This window comes from Drosophila miranda, chromosome 2 (genome assembly GCF_003369915.1).
Source record: "Drosophila miranda strain MSH22 chromosome 2, D.miranda_PacBio2.1, whole genome shotgun sequence".
In the NCBI taxonomy this organism is placed as follows: Eukaryota; Metazoa; Arthropoda; class Insecta; order Diptera; family Drosophilidae; genus Drosophila; species Drosophila miranda.
In genome coordinates, this window is record NC_046675.1 from 32816956 (window position 1) to 32839416 (window position 22461).

General features: G+C 44.1%; 2 protein-coding genes across 2 annotated transcripts; both read left to right on the forward strand.

Moving 5' to 3' along the window:
* Nucleotides 1-6: 6 nt before the first annotated feature.
* LOC108155780 (hornerin) lies at nt 7-15163 on the forward strand. Its single transcript, XM_017286840.2, has 14 exons — nt 7-691; nt 1902-1992; nt 9500-9960; nt 10064-10149; nt 10210-10405; nt 10485-10858; nt 10921-12031; nt 12095-12961; nt 13027-13170; nt 13240-13420; nt 13475-13591; nt 13652-13775; nt 13845-13999; nt 14068-15163. Exons 1-14 carry the CDS (start codon nt 672-674, stop codon nt 14290-14292), a joined length of 4152 nt encoding a protein of 1383 aa, XP_017142329.1. The 5' UTR covers nt 7-671; the 3' UTR covers nt 14293-15163.
* A 2511-nt stretch (nt 15164-17674) lies between these two features.
* On the forward strand, nt 17675-22406 carry LOC108154332 (hematopoietically-expressed homeobox protein Hhex). Its single transcript, XM_017284594.2, has 2 exons — nt 17675-18321; nt 21891-22406. The coding sequence occupies exons 1-2, from the start codon at nt 17832-17834 to the stop codon at nt 22391-22393; spliced, it is 993 nt and encodes a 330-aa protein (XP_017140083.1). The 5' UTR covers nt 17675-17831; the 3' UTR covers nt 22394-22406.
* Nucleotides 22407-22461: the final 55 nt, after the last annotated feature.

A 22461-nucleotide genomic window follows, 5' to 3' on the forward strand; every position in this document is an offset into this window, starting at 1 on the left:
TCCACGGTCACACTGAACTGGACAGCCGCGCGTCGACGACGAAAACAAGAAATACAATTTTTAATATTAAAACTTAACGGAGGGCGGATTTGAAAGAACGGCTGCAGACCCAAGATGACTAATATAACTTAGAGTTGCTAAAAACCTAGTAAACAGTTTCATCAGATTATTTATTTACTTAGTGCAGCGAAAGGCGGATTTGTTCGAATTATATTCTCCTGAGTAGGCGGCGCAGCAACATAAATATTTCAAAAATAACAAGAAACATGCAGTTGCACAAACGAAAAGCAAAGCGAAAATATGGCCTGTAAATTATGTCATAAATGTGAAAGTGTTTTCCAGTTGCATTGCAACAACAACAGCAACAACAAATGCAACATCGTCCACGGCACGCATGTGAAAAAGGAGTGCGAGTGGGTAGAAAAAATCAATTGAGAAAGAAAAATTGCATTTTCGCTGCCGCCACCAAAACGAAAATAAGTGAAAAAAAATAGATAGATATATATATTAAGTGCGTTCGCGAGTGTGTGTGTGTGTGTGTAAGGAAACAAGCAGAAATAGCAAAAGGAGACACAGCAGCACCAGAGAAGACGACGACGACAACAACAACACCAAGAGAAACCCGCCGCCCCATCAGTCGACAGAGCGGCCAGTAATAAAGAGGAGAAAAAATGAGTTCAAGTTGTGAAAGGTGTGTGCCGTTACACTACAACTAGCATTACAACAAATGGCAGCAGCAGCACCAGCAACAACAAAAACCAACCTCTAGACAACGCAAATGTCGAAATTGTGTACACAATTTATAAAGAAAGCAAGCGGCAATAGGCAACAATGCAGAGGCTTTTGTTTAATAAATTGTCTTGAATGCAGAAAATTTCAATGCAGAGTGCAGCTGGGTGGTGGGTGGCTTTCACAAGAGAGAGAGAGAGTGTCAGAGCGAGAGAGGTGAAGGAGGTCCTCCTCCTCTTTAAGGCGAGCCGCCTGCCGCTTTGACAGCTGCGTGCTGAAGAGAGTTTGAGTGAGTGCGTGTGTGGGTTGCCAGAGAGCCGCCCTCTCCCCCTGCATTTCTTTAGCTTGATTAAATGCTAGTCTCGAGGCCGGGCCGGCTCGGGTCTTGGCAAATTTATGCATTTTTTGGCTTTTGAGCCAAGCGTGCAAAATCGATTTTCTTGCAAGGCGCGGCAACAAGCGTCGCTGCCAAATATGCCAAAAAGAGAGCCCAGCCATGGCTGACACCCTCTCTTGCTCGCTCTCACTCCTTATTTGCGTGTGTGTGTGTGTGTGTGTGTGTAGGAAAGGACGGCCGTTCTCTAACTGCAATTTTCAAATAAGGAAAAACCGGATAACGCTTGACAAAATATGTCTGTGTGTGTGAAGAGAAAAGCCCAATTGAACGTGGGGGAAAACCAGACACACACACACATACACGCACATAGTACTATATAATGAATGAGATCTCACGCACAAAAGCCAAATTTGGTCAGCTTTTTTCCGTATAGAAATTTTGCTTCAATGAATGAATGAATGAATGTGTGAAATATTGAATGACAACAGCGAAGGGAGGGACTTTGTTCCGTTCTTTTTGGGGTTCCTTTTCCTGCAGAATGCTCCTTTAAAGTGTGTTGTTGCTTTTTGGAAGAGTATTTTCTCTTCTTTTTACTTTGGTAAGAGTGTTGTTGCTGCTGTTGCTGGGGCGTGTATTACAAAATATCTTGTACTTACGGTGCATGAAGAGGAGCGCACGGGCGTGAAGAGCATTCCTGAAATGCTTTTTTGGGCGCTCTAAAATAGAAGCAATCGCATTTTATGTCTTATTTATGTGTATTTCTTGCCCGCTTGCTTGCTTGCTATCCGTCCTTGTCTCTCCATCTGTATCACTTTCTCTCTTTTTGGCCTTACAGAATAGAATGGGTAGAAATCATCGAGCCACGCACCAAGGAGCATATGTATGCCAATCTCACAACTGGCGAATGCGTTTGGGATCCACCAGAAGTAAGTAATACCATTTAAATATAATCTACATTGTTTACAACTCTCTTGGGAGGACATTCCTCCCAGAAGAGATATCAAGTAAGGAAAGATCACCGCAGAAATTTACAGCAAAGAGAGAGACAACTAAGAGAACTTTAATATAAGATCATTCGCTCTCCTAACGGGGTTCATTAACCCTTCAAGGGGCTGTGTGGCGAGATCCTCTACTCAATGATTAGATGAACAATTTGCTGTCCGGCTGATTTCTTAATTATTATTCTGGGTCACTTGTTTGCACAATTTTCATGCTTGTGGTTTGGCTTGCAAATTTTCATAACCCAGTTCATAAAGTGGCGTGACCAAGGTTAATTATATTAAAATATCTGTCGAATGATATAACTATTCTGCTATAACAGCCAGAGAGAAAGCGTTTGCCGTCTTTGTTATTTTGTTCGAGCTTCCCTTTAACCTTTTCTTAACTTTCTTTCATCTTTCAAGCTTACATTATCCTTTTCTTTACTTCTTTTCATCTTTTATTGCTACATTTTCTCTGTCCTTACTCCCTTTCATCCTTCATAACTAAGATTTTTATAGAGTTTCACCCTATTTTAAATCAAAACTAACATTTTCATAGAATATTCTTTGCTTTTACCCCATTTTAAATCAAAACTTTTCCTTTTCAAGAGAGCAAAAAAAAGAAGGAGAAACTATTAAGTTGGAAACTGTTTGCTCAAAGCCTTTGCTACCGTCTCTTTCCCTCTCTTGCTTCTTTTCCTCATTCTTCCTTTTTCCTGCTGGCTTTTCTAATGCGGCAACTTCCAAAAGGTGTTGCAGGCTAATAACTTCGGTCTCGCCCGCAGGCAGCCGACCAGCCAAAGCAGAAAGGCAAACACAGACCTGGTTATCCTCATTTTGCCTCTATACGGTTTCGGTTTTATTTTTTGCCCTCTCAGTGCCGGAAGTAGTGAAAATTTCATTGATTTTGTTGTTGGATCCAATGTCCTCGTCGACTGCTGGCGGACGGCCTCGTTTCGCTCCTGATTGCACTCACACCCATGCAATTTTGGGTGCATGTGTGAGTGCTGGCTCTGCTTCCTTAATGAGAGTCCTGCTTGCATGCTGAGAGAGTGCATAGTCTGTGTTTGCCTTGGGCCTGGCCGTCCGTGGGTGTCCATTTGACGCCATGATTTATTGCATGTGGTCTGCTGCCTGACCCTTTCTCATATCGCCTCTTCATCTGTGTGTGTGTGTGTGCTTGTGCTTTCTCTCTGCCTCTCTGTTACTCCTTCGAGTGTTTATTTGTGTGCATTTCATTTCGGTTTTTGTCACTCTCACTCTCTGTTTGAGTCATAGCCAACGTCACCCACACACGCAGGCAGAGACGCAAACATACCGTTCTTGCTGTTGGGCATGTGTCGGCGCTAAAGCCTATATGACACTTACCGAAAACAACGTGGAGGGAGATGACACCAGAAATGCTACAACATAGGTCCTCCTTGATTCATTATTCCTGTTGAGTTAGTATACCATTAAGGAAGTTTCAACAAGAAAATTAGACCCAATGACAGCAAGTACTTTTGTAGGTCCCCATCGCAGCATTAATTCATTAACATTAAGCAAGTGTCATACCTGGTCCAACAAGAGAGAACAGAAGAGCAGAAAAACAAATAAAAATGTAGGTAAATATCAATGGCTGTTTTTCGCAACAAGAATTTAATCAACAGAGTTAATTAATGAGGCTTCGTGGTCTGTGAATAATGGCAGGACATTCCATATTTGCGTAAAACATTTCACCTTAGAGAATCCTCCTCCCATCTCATTTTTGCGTGCCCTATAAGAGCACCCGAAGCGACAACAGAAGCCCGCCCTCAATTCAGTATCTGATTGCAGCGACGTCAACGCCAGCTTAAGCAGAGACGCCAGCTGCAGTGCAATTGTTGCTGCTGCGGAAGCGAATCCTTTTCACTGCGCAATATAATCTAAAGAATTTATGCAAAGCAGCGTGAAAAAGACATTATTAAAGGAGTCAAGCGGGGAGGGAGATGATCACACTCCACTTCCTCTTCACATCCCCACCGATGCTTCCGCTCACCTCTCTTTGCCTTCATTATGCCACCCCCGCAGCTGTCTAACGTGCTTGAAATTAGCAACATTCTCTCTGCTTGTCACAGAGGGTATGCGTATTTGACCAGATGGTGGTAAAGCAGAATGGAATAGGTGTTTGCGACCGTATAAAGTATACATATATAGTTATTCGGGATTCGGGATATTCGGGATGCGACAAGGGTATTAAGCGCGTCCGTCCTCTAAATGAAACTCCTTTCTTTTCTCTGTCGCTGCGCTGCTTCTGTTCTTGTTGTTGTTGCTGTTGGCCAACTTGCAGCTTTTTGTTTTAGCTGCGCTGCCGCGTTGCTTTTGTTGTAGCGTGCTGCGCTCTTTTTGGTGTCACCAGCAGAAAGCAGAAGCAGCAACAACAACAACAACAACAGTAAGAAATGGTGGACTGCGTTCATTGTACGTGATTTGAAATTTATTCACAGTTGGGACTACTTTTTTTCTCTCTCTTTCTCTCTGCTTTTTATTATAAGTCGACATGACTCCCTTGCCATACCCCTCTCCACTCCCTGGGCGCTTTGTCAACTTTTTCATACTTTTTCTGTTGTTGCTTTTTGCTCGTTTGCCTTTGTAAAACTTCCGGTTAATAGGGACCAGCAGAAGCAGAAGAAAAGGCGACAGCAGAGGAAGCAGCCGAAGAAAGCACACAAGAAAAAGTTTTGCCCTCACGACGAACATCGTTCGTTTCATGTTACAAAATTCGCCCCGAACGAGAAGCCCCCCTGAAGCCAAGAAGAAAACGATAATGTTCACGTGCGTCCGCCGGCGTCACCCAAAACCAGGAGAAGAGTGGAGAGCTAGAGAGGGGTAGTCCAACGATTAGGGTAACCAAAAGCGGCGCCGGTGGTTTGGCTCCTCAAAAATGGGCAAACCCCGATCTGGGCCGCCCCTTCTTGCAGGTCTACCAACAGGTCGCAGGGGAGACACGATGGTGTCACTGTGCTACTACGCAATCATCAAAATATTTCAAATTGTTATTAGTCGGTATTGTGTAGGGTATATTGGACTTCAGAGTACTTAATCGTTTAATATTAGAGAGAGAGAAAACTCGCTTGAGGCCATCGGTTAAGCGATGGTAGGATATTAAAGACAATAGTCCTTCTGGGTCTGATTATCCTGTAGATGCATGCACTCTGTTGCACTCCCTGGATTTTCAGTCTGTTGGGTATGTCATAAATCGATGACTTTCAACTGCAGCAGACCTGCCCTGCCCCTTTGCTTCTCCTTCGTCGAGCTATTGCCCACAGCCTTCTTGGGTAAGGTATGGCTTCCTGTCTTGGCCAAAGTGTGCCACATCTAACCATTTCTTCCGCGTTGTTTGGCATAATTTGAAAGCAATAACGAAGCCAATTAAATGTGCATAAATATCGCTAATGAATTTTTTGGGGCTATTAGAGATACTTTCAGGCATGAAATAAGAAATTGGGAAATGGCTCATGCATGGGGGGATGCCACATGCGGATGGATGACGTGCGATCTATATATGGTGTCTGGGATTTTCTTAGTCACATTTTATGGTTCAAGCCACGATAAGACCTCCATTATAACCCACACAGATTCATTTGAATATGACAACAAATCAAGCATTTTTATTTGTTTGATTAACGATTATTGATATTGCACATATTTCAATTTCATTTTTCCGGGAGAAGAAAACCCATAAATAAGCTTAAGACTAGGTTTCTTGCACTGCCCGACCGTCGATCTATAAATAAAGCATTGGAAAGGGTAAGGGATCTGCACTCCGCTGCCTGCTCCCTCGACAATGTGTAACATGTGGCCCGGGGCATGGCCATTATCTATAAATCTCGAGACCTTTGATGGTTATTGCTTTTGTCTGGAAAACGGATCACGGATGGTATTAAAAGTTTTCGATAATTGGAAATAACTTCCATGCATTGTTCGGCATAAAGATGTCTTTCGATCGTGCAACGTCCAAATTCTTTTCGTTTGCCAACAATTCAATTCCATTCATTGGATACCAATAACGAGGGGACACATTCCATTCGAATTCGCACAATTCTTTGAACAGTAGTCGGGGAAGACACTCGTTCATTAGTCCCTCAGATGTTATCGGAGGGGGGGCTATGTTTGCTGCGGCTTCAAATATTCGCTCTGATGATGACCTAATTTACAAAACGGAAAAACGAAATATTTCGGTTCAATTTTATTTGTTTTTACGTACATACTCGCATGTCTGTATTTTTGTGCGTCTGTGGATCATTTAATTTCATTTTGGCTATTTCTGCCAAGCATGATTCACTGTCGGATCGGGGAGGAGAGGGAGCAGAAGGAAGGAGTGTGTTGGTCCATAACTGACCTCGGCAACAGTGTTACGGCCAGACCCCACCAGATTAGAAATATCGTGCGTGGCACTCGGCTTGCGCCACCATTTGCCGCTGATTAAAAGTTGGAATTGTTTTTCAATAAGCGCCCCAGACGCCCCAGAGAAGCGAACATCTTTGTGTTTCATGTTCCATGGAATAGTGTAGGCACAGATAACGAAACGAATGCATTATAATGCCTAAGAATAATCTATATATAAAGTTTACAATTGGGGAAATTAATGGGGTTTTGATAATGGCAAACTAAATGGGATCACAAATGATCATACTTATATTTATAAGAATTATTCGCCAGCTCAGTTGTGAAATTGTATATCTATCTTTTCCATGCTTCATCATAAGAATATGGATGACAAACAGCCTCTCTATATCTTGATATCGCTTTTGAGGTCTTTCATCTTCACTCGGATGGAACGGCATGAGTAAGAATTCTGAGTAAAGTTTTCCATAGCAAATCCCATACAAATATTACGAATAGGAAAGAAATTTGACGAGTTCTGTTCAAAATTTTTGCCATAGTCAAGTGCAATGCTCTTGAAAGCATTCCGCCCCCTTTCTTCAGCACAAAAACAATGAAATTTTTGGGAAAAGAACAGTTAAAAATCATGTGGCAACAAAAGAGTCGTGTATCAGAATATATGATACCCGGTAATAAGATATAATAAGAGGAAAAGAGCTTGACTTCTAAGGAATCCCATCTTTTGATGAGAGATCAAGGTCTCCCATACATGGCACCTCATATTATGTAAAAACTCTTTCTTTTTGCCTTTTTCTATAAGGGGTATACAATGTTCCATCAATCTGATATGGCGTTTCTCTGTAATTCCCTGCCATATGAGATAAAGATGTAGGCAGCTCTCCTCTTCTATCCCATTGTTGTTGCTGTATTTCCATAATTACAAAAAAATATTTGGAATATCGTACAAGGCCATAAATGAGGCCGAGTCGAGTTGGGTGATGTTTTCTTATAAATAGTACAATCTCTCTCACGCTAGTGGAAGGTAGAGAAAAGATCTGATAAGAAGGGGGGATGGACAAACTGGATGACTGACTGACTGAGTGACTGACTGAGTGACATGCCGGACTTGACTGACAGTTGGAAACGCAACAATGCGAAAAGCGTAACGAGACGACATTGCATAGCATCGCACAGCCCCCCCTCCCCCCTTCTGATGAGTAGCCTTGCCCCAATCAGCGTCTGGTCGCGCCCACAAATTATGCAACATGCGACGCGGTCTCCCAGCTCCCGTCTCCCCCCAAATGGAAATGGTAATGGAATACCAGAAATGAAAAGCAGCCAAGCTGAAAGCTTTCATTTGCAATGGACAGCCAGCAGTAGTTCGGGTTGCCAATGGGCGGGGGCAGGGGGGAGGGAGGAGGATTGGGTGCAGTTGCAGCCACAGTAACAAAAGCTGCAGATTAAAAACGAAGCGTGGGTCAGGGCTGTGGTACACGAGGGCAGGGAGTATTACAGAAAGGGTAAGGTCGAGCAAAAGACTGGACTTGGGTTTTTTCAGAGATTGAGGGATTTGGTAGGGGGTACCCTTACCCACTATTTAATGCACCTTGGCTTGACAACTTTTCCTCTGCTTCCTCTCTCCTTCTCCTTTTCCTCTGCCCACTCTTAAGCTCTCACCTCACCTCTCGCTCTCGCTCTTGCTCTCGCTGCCCACCTCATCTCTCGCCCATTTGAGGTCTGGTGCCTGTGCTTTTGCTGTGGGCGGGAGCATCTGCAGTAAAAAAAAGTTCAAGGTCAGCCCACGCTGCATTTTGCAGAAATAACCCTGACTTCTCTGACAGAAAGAGATGCCACACAGAGAGAGAGAGAGAGACAGAGTGAGAGCGAGATGGAGCGGATTAAACACACGCGCCTCTTGGACAAGGCCATTGGATGGTATAGGGGAGTGGCTGTGCCAGGAATAATCGAGAAACCTTGTTGTTTGTCAAAGCACTTGTTGTATTTGCTCTAAAGATAAAACCCTTCAGATTCAGATTAAAAACACACAAAGCTCTTTGTGCTCTCTCCCTCTCTCACTCTCTCCCTCTCAAGTTTGCTGATTAAGCCCAAAAGAAAAGCTCTTGTGCGCAAAAAAAGAAATATACCAAAATAAATTCGTTTTGTGTAATTGTTGGTTATAATTCAAGAGGGTCGCGGATGGAGGGGGTACCAGCACCAACAATAGAGGATCCAACAAAGCTGGGCCAGAAACGGAGGCGACTTATCATTGCCCAAGACATCACATAATGTCGGTCTGTCGGTGTCTGGCTGGGTCCAGTGTCAGTTCTCTTGAAATTTTTGCGAGACGTGCCAAAGTCTTTATGGCGATAAGATGACAGGAGAACTACAATGCAGACTCGTGCAAACAAAAAAGTAGAAACTGTTTAAGCTTAACTGAACTGGAAACGAAATTAGAAACAAGAATGGAAGAAAAGCGTATGTTTCTAATAGATTTATCATGATTTATCTGGCAAAATGAGGGAAAGTTTCGGGAATTGAGGGTTATTGAGATGGAGATTCCCATATGGCGTCTGTGTTATGTGGAAAACCCATGACACTACCTTTTCCAAGGTTTGTTTCGATTTTTGGAAACAAATACGTATGTATATACCGAATGTTTATTAGGGTCCGATGGATATATAGATGAAAAGAAGTATATCGACTCGTGTTCGAAACTGATTGATACATATCTTTGATCTATATTCTTTGTAGCTTTACAAATCCTTTTTTTCTGTCTTGCAAAACAGCTGTTTAAATCAGGCATAACGGCAAGGAAGAGAGAGAGCCAGCTGGTCAGCTGATTGTAGGGCTGTAGGGTTGCCAGATGGTACGTATTCTACGGAAGAGTAACGGTCATCAGGACTCACTAAAAGACAGTGAAAAAACCCATCTATTTCATCCAAATGCTCTCTGGTTTCACACATTCCACATGTTGCCCCGATTCCAACCACCTACACATGAAATATAAATGATAATAATAATCCAAGTTATAATAATTTGCCACGCGTTCCGTCTGGTTTCGTTTCGTTTCGTTCCCGTACTCATTCTCGTTCCGTTTGTCGCATTACAGGATGTGCCAATTAAGCGAACCGACTCATCGCAGTGGTGGGAACTGTTTGACACGAAAACGCAACGATTCTACTATTATAATGCGGCCACACAGAAGACCGTGTGGCATCGGCCGAGCAAGTGCGACATTATACCGCTGGCCAAGCTCCAGACGCTCAAACAGAATACCGATCCCAGTGAGCGGCGGGAGCAGACAACGCCCCAGAAGCATCCACCGCAGCAGCAGCAACAGCAGCAGCCAACACAACAGCTACAGACACAGCCACAGCTGCAGCAGCAGCAGCAGCAGCAGCAGCAGCAGCAACAGCAGCATCTGCCACAGCAGTCATCGCCCATGTCAGGGCCAAATAAGAAGGGGCGTGGCCAGCGGATCAGTGGCGGTAATGGTGCAGTGGCCAGTTCCGAAGAGAAGCTGCCCGGCACTGAAATGATCTCAAGTCCGCGTGGGCGTCAAAGCTTTCGGTGAGTTGAGTAAACCCTGGGATGGCAGGCAACCATAAATTCTGTTTACATATATCTCTGTTTCGAATTGTGTTTACATTCCATTTGGGGGCATCTTTTGCAGCGTCGGCACGGGTGACTCATCCCGCTCGATGGACCTGCAACAGCAGCATCAGCAGCAGCAGGCCTACGCCTCACGACGGTCTCAAGGTAAACTGCTCCTTCTTGCATTTGGGAATGACTCATCCTTGAATTGATTGTCCTTTACAGACTCCCGCAATCACTGCAAGGAATCGGGAAAATCCAGTGACTCGAGCCTGTCCAGTGCGCATGGCTATAGACGCTTCAATGATGCGGGCAATGGCATAGGAGGCGGAGGAGTAGTGCCAGCACCTGGACATGCCGAGGGCTTACGTTTGGGCTCCTTGCAGAAGCATCAACGCAGCGGCGGCAAGGATAATGGAGCGTAAGTCGACACACAAAACTATTCCTCATCTCATTGGCCACATTTTAATGCTTGTCCCTGGGTTTCGGTACGCTTATAGCTTTGAAATGTTGCAAGAGAGCGTTAGCTCGCATAATTTACCGCATGGCACCACAACGTCCACATCCTCATCGTATATTGGTGGCGGCACGGGCACGGGCACTGGCAGTGGCTACGGCGACAAGTACTTCGATCATCAGCTTCTGCCCAATCATATGCAGGGCTGTTGCTCATCCAAATCATCGGACATTGCCTCGCCCACCCACTCCATCAATACGCCGCAGTCGCAAAAGAAGAAGATATCACCAGATGCAGCACCAACTTCCACCCCGTACAATTACGCACAACAGCAGCATCAGCAAAGGAACGCACAACGCAGTGGAGGCGGAGGCGGTGGAGTTGCAGGAACACCAGTGGGTAAATCTTATGGGGGAGGTAAAGTGAAATGAACTTTGTGCTGCACTATGGATCCCATTCTAAACTAATCTATCTTGTAGATCGAGAGTACAAAGTGTCGTTGGCCCGGTCTGGGAGCTTCATGTCTTCCTCGATCAATCCCGCAGCCGCTGGACATCATAGCAAATCCTATCGCAAGAGCAGCGCAGAGGCGGCCAATGGCGGAGCAGCCAGCGATGATTCAATGCACGAGAAGTATTTCAAATCGGTGGAGAACACACCACTCTCCAGGCGACGGCACACAACCAATGCCACTAAGAGTGCAGGCAGTGCTGGCGGTGGCGGCGGTGCCAGTGGTAGCAATACCGCCACAAGTACAGCGGGAAGCGGCAGCAGCAGCCACAAGAAACACTCGAGCGACTCGAGTCCTCAGAGTCCGATCAGTCCTCAGACCAAGAGCTCGCGGCAGGCCAAAACGAGTGCCACGAATCCACTGCCTCAGCTGCAGCACTCGCCCAGGATACAGGAGCCCAGCCATAGTCTGGATCTGATGAGTCTCGAGAGGATCACGCTGGGAAAGGCGGGACCTATCTCGCCAGGAGGTGGAGGATTAAACACCGAGAATCTGGGCCTGCTGACGCACTCGTCGCGTGGCTCTAACGACTCTGCCCGGCAGCGCCAGAAGTCCAACAACTCGACGGCGAATCGCTCGCAATCGCATCATTATCCCGGCCAAGGATCGTTGCGGCACAGTGCCAGCTCCAGCCTGGACAAGCGTGGTGGCTATCACCACAGCGGTGTGGGCGAGAAGCGACGCTCCAAGCAGCAACAGCATCACCTGCAGGCGGAAAACAGCGATGCCGAATACGACAATGGCAACACTTCGCCGCTGTACAGCAACTGGGATCTGGAGTTGCCGCATATATTGCCCCTCAAGCACTACATCATCGAGCAGGCAAAGCTTTCGGGTCGCTACGACTATCGCGGTGGCGATGGCGGCGACTCCGACTCGTATCACTCGGACAGTCAGTCGGAGCACTCGCTCTCTGGTCATGAGCCGGACAACGAGGACTCGGATGGCGGTTCGGACACGCACGGTGGCTACTTGGAGCACAACTATGGCATGATCGAGGATTATGCCAACATGGGCGACAGTGTCTCCTACTATGCGTATCAGTATCCGCCCTACGATCCTGCTGGAAGAGAGGACATGTAAGTCTCCCAAAAAATGACTACTCTTTCAGATAAAACTAATTAACTTCCTCCTTCTTCCAGTTCCGATAATGTGGAGGCTGTGCTCGAGGGTATTGGCGGCAATACGGAGCCCTCAGCGCAACCTTCTTTACCCAAGCCAAAGCCTCGCTATCAGCCCTCATACTACGACACCGTGTCGTACAGTCCCTCGTCCGGAGGAGCCTACCATGGTCAGCAGCTTTACTCGAATACCCCACCCTATCAAGGCCATGGCCATGGGCATGGCCATCACGTCCAGCCGCCAGCGCCGCCGCATCAGCAACTGCATCTGGACCCGAGCGACTCCAAACAGAAGCAATCACAGACGCTGCCCTCGCCCAATCGGCAAATCTCACGTCTGGCCGGCGTCGGTAGTCAGGGATCAGCAGCAGCAGCAGCAGCTGCAGCATCAGCATCAGCCAAAGATGAGGCCAATCATGGCCACAGCCATAGTCTTGTTGCCAGTCAACAGCAGGGCACAGGCGCGGCCGCAAGCCTCTCACGTGCGGGAGGCCATAAGCTGGCACCGCCATCGCTCAAGCCCACCATTCAGCAGATCTTTCCGCCCAGCGATCGGGCACCGGGTGGCATCAATAGCGGAATGGGACACGGCGCTACGCTGGCCTGCATGAAGGAATGTGATATCGAGAAGTTTGCCGCCGACAATCTGAATCTGCACTCGAAGGGCATTTTCCGGAAGAAGGCATCGGTGCGGGATATGCTCAGTTGGACCGCGGAGGCCATCAGTCGGCCCATGTTGACCCTATCACGGGACAAGGCCGACAAGAAGACGGCCATTGAGCTGTTCAAACTGGTCCAGATCTATATGGCCGATCGAAAGGCACGCATGGGCATGAATCTCAACTCTGTGGCCATTGACATCATCACCGCATCATTGCCGCAGCAACAGTGAGTCTTTGGAGTCTATGGAAACTTGTGGAAATGGTGTCTTAATATTTGTATTTCCCTTGCAGATTAAGGGATGAGCTGTATGTGCAGTTGTGTCGCCAAACCACGGAGAATCCCAAGCGAGAATCGCTCATTCGTGGCTGGGAACTGATGGCCATTTGTTTGTCCTTTGTGCCGCCTTCGCCCACCTTTCAACCCACGCTGCTCAAGTATGTTCTGATTTATCTCATCTCCAGAGAGATTCTCCATTCATTGACTCAAATTGTATTCCCTTACAGCTATGTCAATCGCCATCGCGATCCTTCGTTTGCCACCAGCTTCATGGAGGTCTGCAAGTGGCCCATCCATGTGCAGATCTCGCATTATGCCACTGTCTGTTGTCGTCGCTTGGATCGCATAGGCAGCAGCGGGAGAAGGCTGGCCAAAAAGCCCACAGAGGATGAGGTCGAACAGGCGAGGGTGAGTTGAAATAATTGATCATTTCAAGAGCTTTCTTTAAACCTTTTTTTGTAGCAACAAATCCTGCGGAACAGCATGTTTGGCAACACGCTGTCAGAGGTGATGGATCTCCAAAAGGATAAGTTCCCCTTCCGCAAGTTGCCCTGGATACAAACCACACTGTCAGAGCATGTAATATAATCCACAGAAGTGTCCCCAAAGAACTTCTCTAACCTTTGATGGTTCTTTCAGGTTCTGCTGCTAAATGGAAAGCAAACGGAGGGAATCTTTCGTGTCTCAGCGGATGTGGATGAGGTGAGCTGCATGAAGAATCGCCTGGATCGGTGGGATGTTCCTGACTATAAGAACACAATGGGTAAGAGGAAAGCAGAACTAACCATTGAAGGAGGAGCTTACTGAAGGGTTTTTCTACTATATCTTTCAGTTGATGCCCATGCCCCAGCGAGCCTGCTTAAGCTGTGGTATCGGGAACTGTATGATCCGCTCATACCGGATGCCTACTATGAGGATTGCGTGAATACCGAGGATCCCGACAAAGCCAAAGAAATAGTTAATAAGTTGCCCGAAATAAATCAGCTGGTGCGTGTTAAAGAAGATTTGTAGAATATCAGAAAAGACTTATAAATGAATCCTTTCGATGCTTGCAGGTTCTAACGTATCTAATACACTTCCTGCAACAATTCTCCAATTCTGAGGTAGTGAGTAATACCAAAATGGACTCTTCGAACCTGGCCATGGTGTTCGCACCGAATTGCCTGCGCTGCACATCCGAGGATCCCAAGGTGATATTGGAGAATGCGCGCAAAGAGATGTCCTTTATGCGCACCCTCATCCTCCATATGGACACCACGAAGGTGGAGAATCTGGTCTAAAGAAAATACACCTACTACCTACCTACCTACCTACCTACCTATCCGTATATGTAAACGTTATTAACCTATCCTAACATTACTATCCACCAAAAATCTTAACTTAAACTTGAATTTTTGTATCTCTACAAAACGAGGAAACGATGCATTTTAGCTCCTACTTTAAATAATTTTGCTACTCGAATTTTCTCACTTTAATTGCTACCAAAACTCGAATTTTATTATTATTTTGTACTTGTATTGTCTAGGCAGCTTGTTCAGAACAAACAGCAGCAACCACACTCGAAATACTCGAAGAACTTGCAACAAATAGTGCTTTTTGAAACCAAAAAAAAACTTAATGAAAAACAAAAAGAAACGAAAGAAAAATGAAAATAAGATATCCAAACTGTTAACTCAATGTGTGCATGCCTAGTTATGTGTCAAATTGTAGTTGAATTAATTTAATTTGCATTTTGAATTATTGTTTTTACTTTAAATGGAATTTAAATCAAAGCAAAAGCAAACCAATACTCAAGCAAAGCAACTCTTAACTCTCAATAAAAATAAAAGCAAACCTTGAACCACTTCTAGCAGAAGCCTATAAATAGTTCTAAAATAAAGATAAAAGCTAAAGATAAATATAAAGATTAAATCAAATAACAAATCTATATATGTATGTATGAAATTATGGAGAGAAATACAGAAAGAGAGAGAGAGAGAAAGAGGAGTGAATCAAATGCAATAAGAGGTCAATGATAAAACTGCTTATAAATTACATTTGCAGCCAACGTAGTGCTATATACGAAATATTTATTCAATTTGCATAAAAATAAACACAATTTAAACAAAGTATCCGTAAATAAACCAATAAACAAATTGTTCAAATCCAAAACCCAATTACAATGGAGAACAACAAAAATCAACTGACACAAAATCTATACACATAAATGTATTGTATGGGAGAAGAGCAAGTTTCGAAGGTGATCGAATAAAGTTATATATGTATAAATTAAAGAAACCTCAAACGGAATGGAAAATATTTCATTCCGCCTTATCTACTCCAACCAGCACACATGCCTATAAGACGGACATATTATAAATTCAGGCAGCTCTTCCTTGGCCACAATTTATGCCCAATTTTGAAGTCATTTCGAACCGTTTGTCTCCTGATAATTGCTAATAATTTAGCGTCACTTGACGACCTAAAGCCCCCCACAGCCCTGGGCACCTTATCAATAGAAAGACAGAGAAAGAGAGAGAGAGAGAGGAAGAGAGCTTGTACGCCATCAATGCCTCGTAGCCCAAATACTGCCTGCCATCTACCAAAAAATATTTCACTATTTCCATATACCATGTGCCATGTATTTTTGTGTGTGCGTACAGCCCTTGTTATCGGCCTTCATTATTCATTATGTTCGTTTAATTTGGCTTAAAGCACAAAATTGTTTGTAAATGGCAGTCATAGCCTTACCATTGAGTGGTACCCAACCCCCACTCGAACGATTCATACATGTATCGATAGTTCTGAGTACCCACCTCACATTCACCTTGTGATTTATCAAAATATGGCCGCGTGCTAAATAATATATCTTTTGGTTGCTTAGGCTTGTATGGTGGGGTTACACAACTGATTCGTTGATAGCCAACATTCATGATACATCTGAGGATATCGAGTGTTTCCCTGAACCTTTGAGATGGATCAGAAATAGTTCAGTGTGTAATTTTCTTTGATACTGCTATAAAAAGATGGAACTTATCTATAACTTTAAAAAAAAATACCCTTAATTGTAAAAGTCTTGCAAATAATATTTCCTTTGAATATTTTGCTTATTTTTCCATTTTTTTTTCCGAATCGTAAAGATTAAGTTCACCAAAAATATTGATTGGATATTCTCGCCCCTTCCATGATAGGAGTACAAATTTTATTACTTGTTGGGAAATCGGAATATATGAATAGAGTTCCCTGAATGTCGTTTTCTATAGAACCCAACCTCTATTTAAACAGTTGTGTGAACGCGTTCTTTTATTATGAATTTTGGTAGAATCATAAAAACTTAATCGGCAATCAATTGCTGATATTTCATTGCCACCCATAAAAATCTATTTGTAAATTGGCTAAATCATATTTAGTTTCTAAGGAACACTATCGGAATGAAATCAAACCAAATTGAGTCATTGAGCCAAATCTTTATAAAGGGGTTAGCCATTCCTAAGAATGAGTCTTGATTCCTGAGTGAAAGGTGTTACATCGTGTGAAATGAAAACATGGGGATAGTCTCATCTCTCAGTAAAATTAATGATACTCCACCCCCTCTCCTCCTCGTTCAAAGTACAGCCAAATTATCTAGAAGATACACATGGGTTTTTTTGGGGAGCGACCTGGAAAACAAAATCAGAGTGGTATCTATCTGGGGAAACTGTTGAATCAACAGCAATAACAACAATTAGAAGCATTTATAGACGCAGTTTGGTTTGCTTTTTTTTATCGCCAAAGCAAAGGCCGAAATCAAAAGTAATCCATCATCTGGGAGGCTTTAAGGGGGAGCCCGAGTGCGAGTACAGCTGATAAGGAGTACACCTCTATTCTGTTTACACCCCCAAAAAATACAAAATAAACACAAAACCCTCTCGGGAATTCGGAATTCTCTCATCGAATATAACAGTTATACAAACGCCTACAATCAAGAGAAAGAGAGCCAAAGAGAGATCAGATTAGAAAGCGATGGTTCCTGCCGTCGAAGAGAGGCGCCAAAGGAGGAGGTAAAGGAGGTACTCTCTTTTAATTTTAATTTGTTTACAACAACAATAAACCAAAAACAAAAATAGATAATATCTCAACAGTAGTACAACGAGGAGAAACGAAGGAAAAAGTGCCGACGCAGTCCGATTCTGATAACGGGGTGATTAACAATTACTCGATCAAACGCACCGACCCGCACAGGAATTGTCGCGATTTGAGGTGGGTTGGTGGCCGGCAGCACCCGTTAGGGGTGTTGGAGTATGGGGGCTTTGATTTATATGACTGGGATCGGATCGCCGCCCCTGATTGGGTGTATACAGGGTCTCAATATAGAGCGGGTATCGCCCGTTGTCGGAGCTGTCGTTGTCTGCAATTGGAAATTGGTGGAATTGGAGTGGAGTGCCATCGAGCCATTGGAGCGCCGCGAGCACCTCCTCTTCAACCACCAACCACTATTCCCTTATCAATCCGATGGTAGCGCGTTGGGGCATTATCTTTATCGGTTTCTCTGTCTCTGCCTGGGTCTGTGTGTGTATGCGTATACCATATCTACATACCGCTCTATTATTGTTAATATTGATATCTACCCATTAGCACAACATTATATGTACAATCTATTATATTCTGTGAAATCAGATTTAGTACAATTTATTGGGCCCTGGCTCTGGTGCTGGGCCTTCTGCTGCCAGTTTCTACTGTTCATCAATTAGTTCATCGCCTGCGGCCAACGCATTCGCTTCGTGTCTGCGCCCCTCGTACCTTCCGAACGTTCGGTGCGCTATAGGGATACGGCTCCGATCCCAACCTTAACACCTTCATCATGGATATTGCCACCAAGTCAAGCAAATCTTCCTTCTCCATAGACAACATATTGGATCATAAGACGCGAACGAGTCACAGTCCCACCGCCACAGATGCCGCAAATCGATCGCAAACGTGTCGCACCTCTGCCCACAGTCCTGTGGCGGCGGCAACATCTGTGGTTACCATACCCAAGGCAACCATGGCCACTGCCTCGCCACCCACCACCGCATCGGGAGCGTCCATCTATGATATATCCCGCGAGACGGTCGCCGCTCAATATGCCCTCAAGAATCTGGAGTCCAGTCAGGTGCTGTCGCCCACGACGCTGCGCTTCAATCCCATCTATCCAGATCCCGCCTCGTTATTCTACCAGCAGATGCTGAATCTACAGAAGAATCCTTCGCTCTTTATGCCCCACTTCCAGGCAGCAGCCGTTGCTGCAGCAGCCGCCGCCCAACCGACAGGCTATTGTGATCAATATAGTCCGTTTGCCATGGACTGTGAAGGTGAGTACATCTAGGGGATCATACTTACTATAATATATGTATGTTATGCATAAGGGATAATGGAGGTAGATATGGGATAACATGGAAAGGATACATATATCAGAGGATAGAGAGGATAAAAGTTTGAATATTTCCATCTGACGATCGCTCATAGATATTTAGAAGAACTCATTTAGCTAAAGTTCCTTTTGGGGAAATGCAAGATGTCTATTTCGATTTTTGATGAAAGGTTAAAATACTTTTGAGATTCATGAAGAATTTAGGGATCTTCAAGATCTTCTAAATGGAATGTGAAGAGTGACTAAAGTGGCTATAGTTTTCTTATACAAATTCCCATGGTCTCACAAGGATTTGCTGGGCATATCTAGGACGTCTATATTCTATATTCCGTATATAGTTTACCATTTCCAATGAGAGACTTCCCTGGGTAAAAACTTCCCCCTGGGTATTTAAATATTCCCAATTTCTTAGGTCCACCCACTATTAGCATTCGGTCATAGATATTTGTGAAATACCGGATATGAGTCAGAGAGCTCGTATCATATATCATGAATGAATGAGCGATACAATTATCAATTATAGGCTAAACATGCTGATAAATGTAGCAACTTTATAAGTACTACTACATTCATAAACAAGTGAGATGTTAATCCCATCAAGATATGATGGTGATGTGTACCTAAAAATTATGAATAGTTTAGCAAATAAATGAGGCAACTTTGGTAAGGTCTTAGGAAATTAGAATCACAAATTTCTGTTGAACTTTCACACAGAATTAGCCAGTTTTTGTATATCTGCAGGGATTAAAGAGTAACCCCTGGGACAGTTCCTAGTTCAAGTCAATGAACTTAATGGATAACAAGCCCTATAGTAAGTAATCCCTGACATATGGAAATTGATCGACCTTGATGGGAACAAGTCTGAAAATATGTTAAAATCCTCATTGAAATACAGTCTCAACCGTTCAAAGTCCAGCACTGTTCAATCTACCAATAATATTACAATGCGGATCCCACACAAAATGGGCCATAAACATGATTAATGTGTGTGCCCGGTGGGATGTTTGTCAAAGTCAAGTGTTGGCGCCAATGCCACTTGAAATCTCACTTTCTCTCCCCATCTGACTCCCCCCAGTTGCATTCTCAGTGCAATGTAACGGTAGAATAACAATAACCCCACCCACCTTTAGAGAACTCAGCCAGAAACCAGGGGAAATTGTAATATGTACTGATAAAGTCGCCGCCCTAATTCTACCCCTAACTCTGCCACCCGTCGGGAGTGGACAAACATTCCAAATATTTTTTCGGGTGCCTTATCAAAATGACAAATATTTGAAATTGAGGTGAGAGCCGATCAGAAGCCGTAAGAGCAGTGCGTTCATATGGAGTATATGGCATCGCTGGGAAACCTAGTGACAATTTTGGGACTATCTATGGGGGATTAATGTGTCTGAAATCCTCTATAGAATTTGAATAACTATAAAGCAAAACCAGAAAAGGCTTTACTAAGATTAACTATCTATACATATAAGAAGCTATGAAAGGTTTTAAACAAGAAACAAAGTAAGCATTCATATATATGTAGGTACTCTATGACTCCCATATACTATGACTGCATGTAGTTTTTTTTGGGAAATGATAAAGAAAAAACCTACCTATAATAAAGATTTAATAATTCATCAAGTGATTCAATAAACTGAATCAATCGATATCTTTGATACAATAAACTGAATCACTTGGAATATGATCCAATCAATACCTTCGGACTACTTTTGAATTATTTCTGCTTACGGAATAGCATTTATTCTTTTGCAATTTCGTTCCTTAAGGAACTACACTTCCTTTTGGATGGCCTCAACTTTTATAACTTCCAAAATCTATATATATCTCTCAAACTTTCTGAATTGGTAGAGCATTCATAGCTTCGGTCTGACAATTGTGGACTCTATTGAACCATTCACATTCCCATTTTGATTTCCGATTTGAGTTTGGCTTATCTAAACGAAAAATGCTATTAGAGGCGATTAATAGGCGCTGTCCATCATCTTCTTGTGGCGACAATTGCCATTTGATTTCGATAAGCTCGTCCGTTGACGACGCTCGTCCGCCGCCCCCTCGGGGGAGTGGATCGGTGGGTGTATGGCTCGACAAGTGCTTGATATGATTTGGTTTTTTAGACATACACATTATAAAATAATAACAAATTCAATTCTCAACGAGTAACAAAAAAAAAAAACATAACAAAAAGCAACCCGTCTACGGGGTATGCAGTAGATCTTTTTTTAGAAGGGGTTAGATGTAGACTAGACCGTAGGACGGGTGCTTATCGCGGTATACGCCACTTAATAAAAATAAACGTTAATAAGCGTATTTGTAATGATTTAAATTATGAGTTCTGTTTATTTCTATGACACTTTGCAATTTCCACAATATATTGGCAAATGGACATCGGTCCTATCTTCGATACGTGTCTAGGGTTATGAGGTAATTGAGTCCCAAAATATTAGATTAGATCAGAATTATTGAATGAGCGCAATTTAAATCTTTCGACAAGTGCGAATTTCCGTTACGTCAACAGCAGAGAGAGCGTCCACCCCACTCTGCGGCAGTGCGTTATCAGCCCACTCGAGGTCGTACCATCGCCATATACTCATACGAGTGCTCGTACAATCCAATTGCTTGTCGGGTGGTAGCCGAACCTCAATTACCAGCAATAGATTCCGCTCAATAGCCCCTGGGACATACTACCCACTCGTATATGGAAAGGGAGCCGAAACCTAAACCGCACTCGTACTCGTACTCGTACTCAACTTCTGATTTCATTCATTTCGCAATGGCGACCAAAGTTTTCAGCCCACTTACAAGTGGGCGTTGACATATTCCCCTGATACTGATACCGATACTGATATATACTCCAATACACATGTATAACTTGGAATAGTTATGTCTGATTGCTTTGATAAGAGCTGTTCGACAGAGTGGGACGCAGATAGATAATGGGGAAATCGGTCAATTGGAGCGACCAATCGAAATTGAATGAGTGTTCCAATTTATATCTAAAAGATAACTAGCATTTTTACATCGAACAGACGTTGTTTCTTTATAGAGTCACTTTAAGGTTTACAAGGAATTTTTGCATAGATATGGAATAGGTGTAGCTTCAATACACAGATACAAAGGGTGTAATTAGGGTGACCTAATCTATCTGGTGATGAATTTTGTGCTGATAAACCAGACTGGAAATTCAAAGAATCATTCACGGAAATATTTCTGTGGGTTGGGGATTCTAATAAAAATAATACGGGTATTATACGAATACATATATCCATCGAGTATTAAAGAAATTGTTGAATATTTTTTAAATTGTTAAAAAGATTTGATAAAAATATATTTTCCGAAAGATCAGAAAGATATTTGTGGATATGGAAGTGTTTTATATAGAACTAAGAACTAGAACAGGTACTTACCTTTGCCTAAGGATTCCCTTACTCAAAATCGTACCTCAAATCTTCTCTCAACTCCAACTAAAACCTTCCATTTCTCCGCTCTTTGTCTCTCTCTCTCTCATAGGCTTTCCCAATCCGGCGTCCGCTGCAGCCGCTCTCTACTGCAATGCCTATCCGGCGGCCAGCTTTTACATGTCCAATTTTGGGGTGAAGCGCAAGGGCGGCCAGATCCGATTCACGTCCCAGCAAACGAAAAATCTCGAGGGCCGTTTCGCCAGCTCCAAGTATCTGTCGCCCGAGGAGCGCCGCCATCTGGCGCTGCAGCTGAAGCTGACGGATCGTCAGGTGAAGACCTGGTTCCAGAATCGCCGAGCCAAATGGCGGCGGGCTAATCTCACGAAACGCAGTGGGTCTGCAGCCGGATCAGCAGGAGCCTCCTCAACGGCGCCCAGCTCCAACAGCAGCACTAGCTCCGCCTACGGCACAGCCCTGACGTTGAGCAGCCGTCGGAGTGGCAGCGGCCAGCAGAGCGACGAGGAGGACCGCATGTATCTGTCGGAGGACGACGAGGATGACGATGACGAGGAGGAGCCGGCGGAACCATTAGCCGACCCTTTGGTCAAGTGAAGCTCGTGGATTGGGATGGGGGGGGGGGGGGGGGGGGGGACTTACTCATAAGATAGTTCAGTTTATAG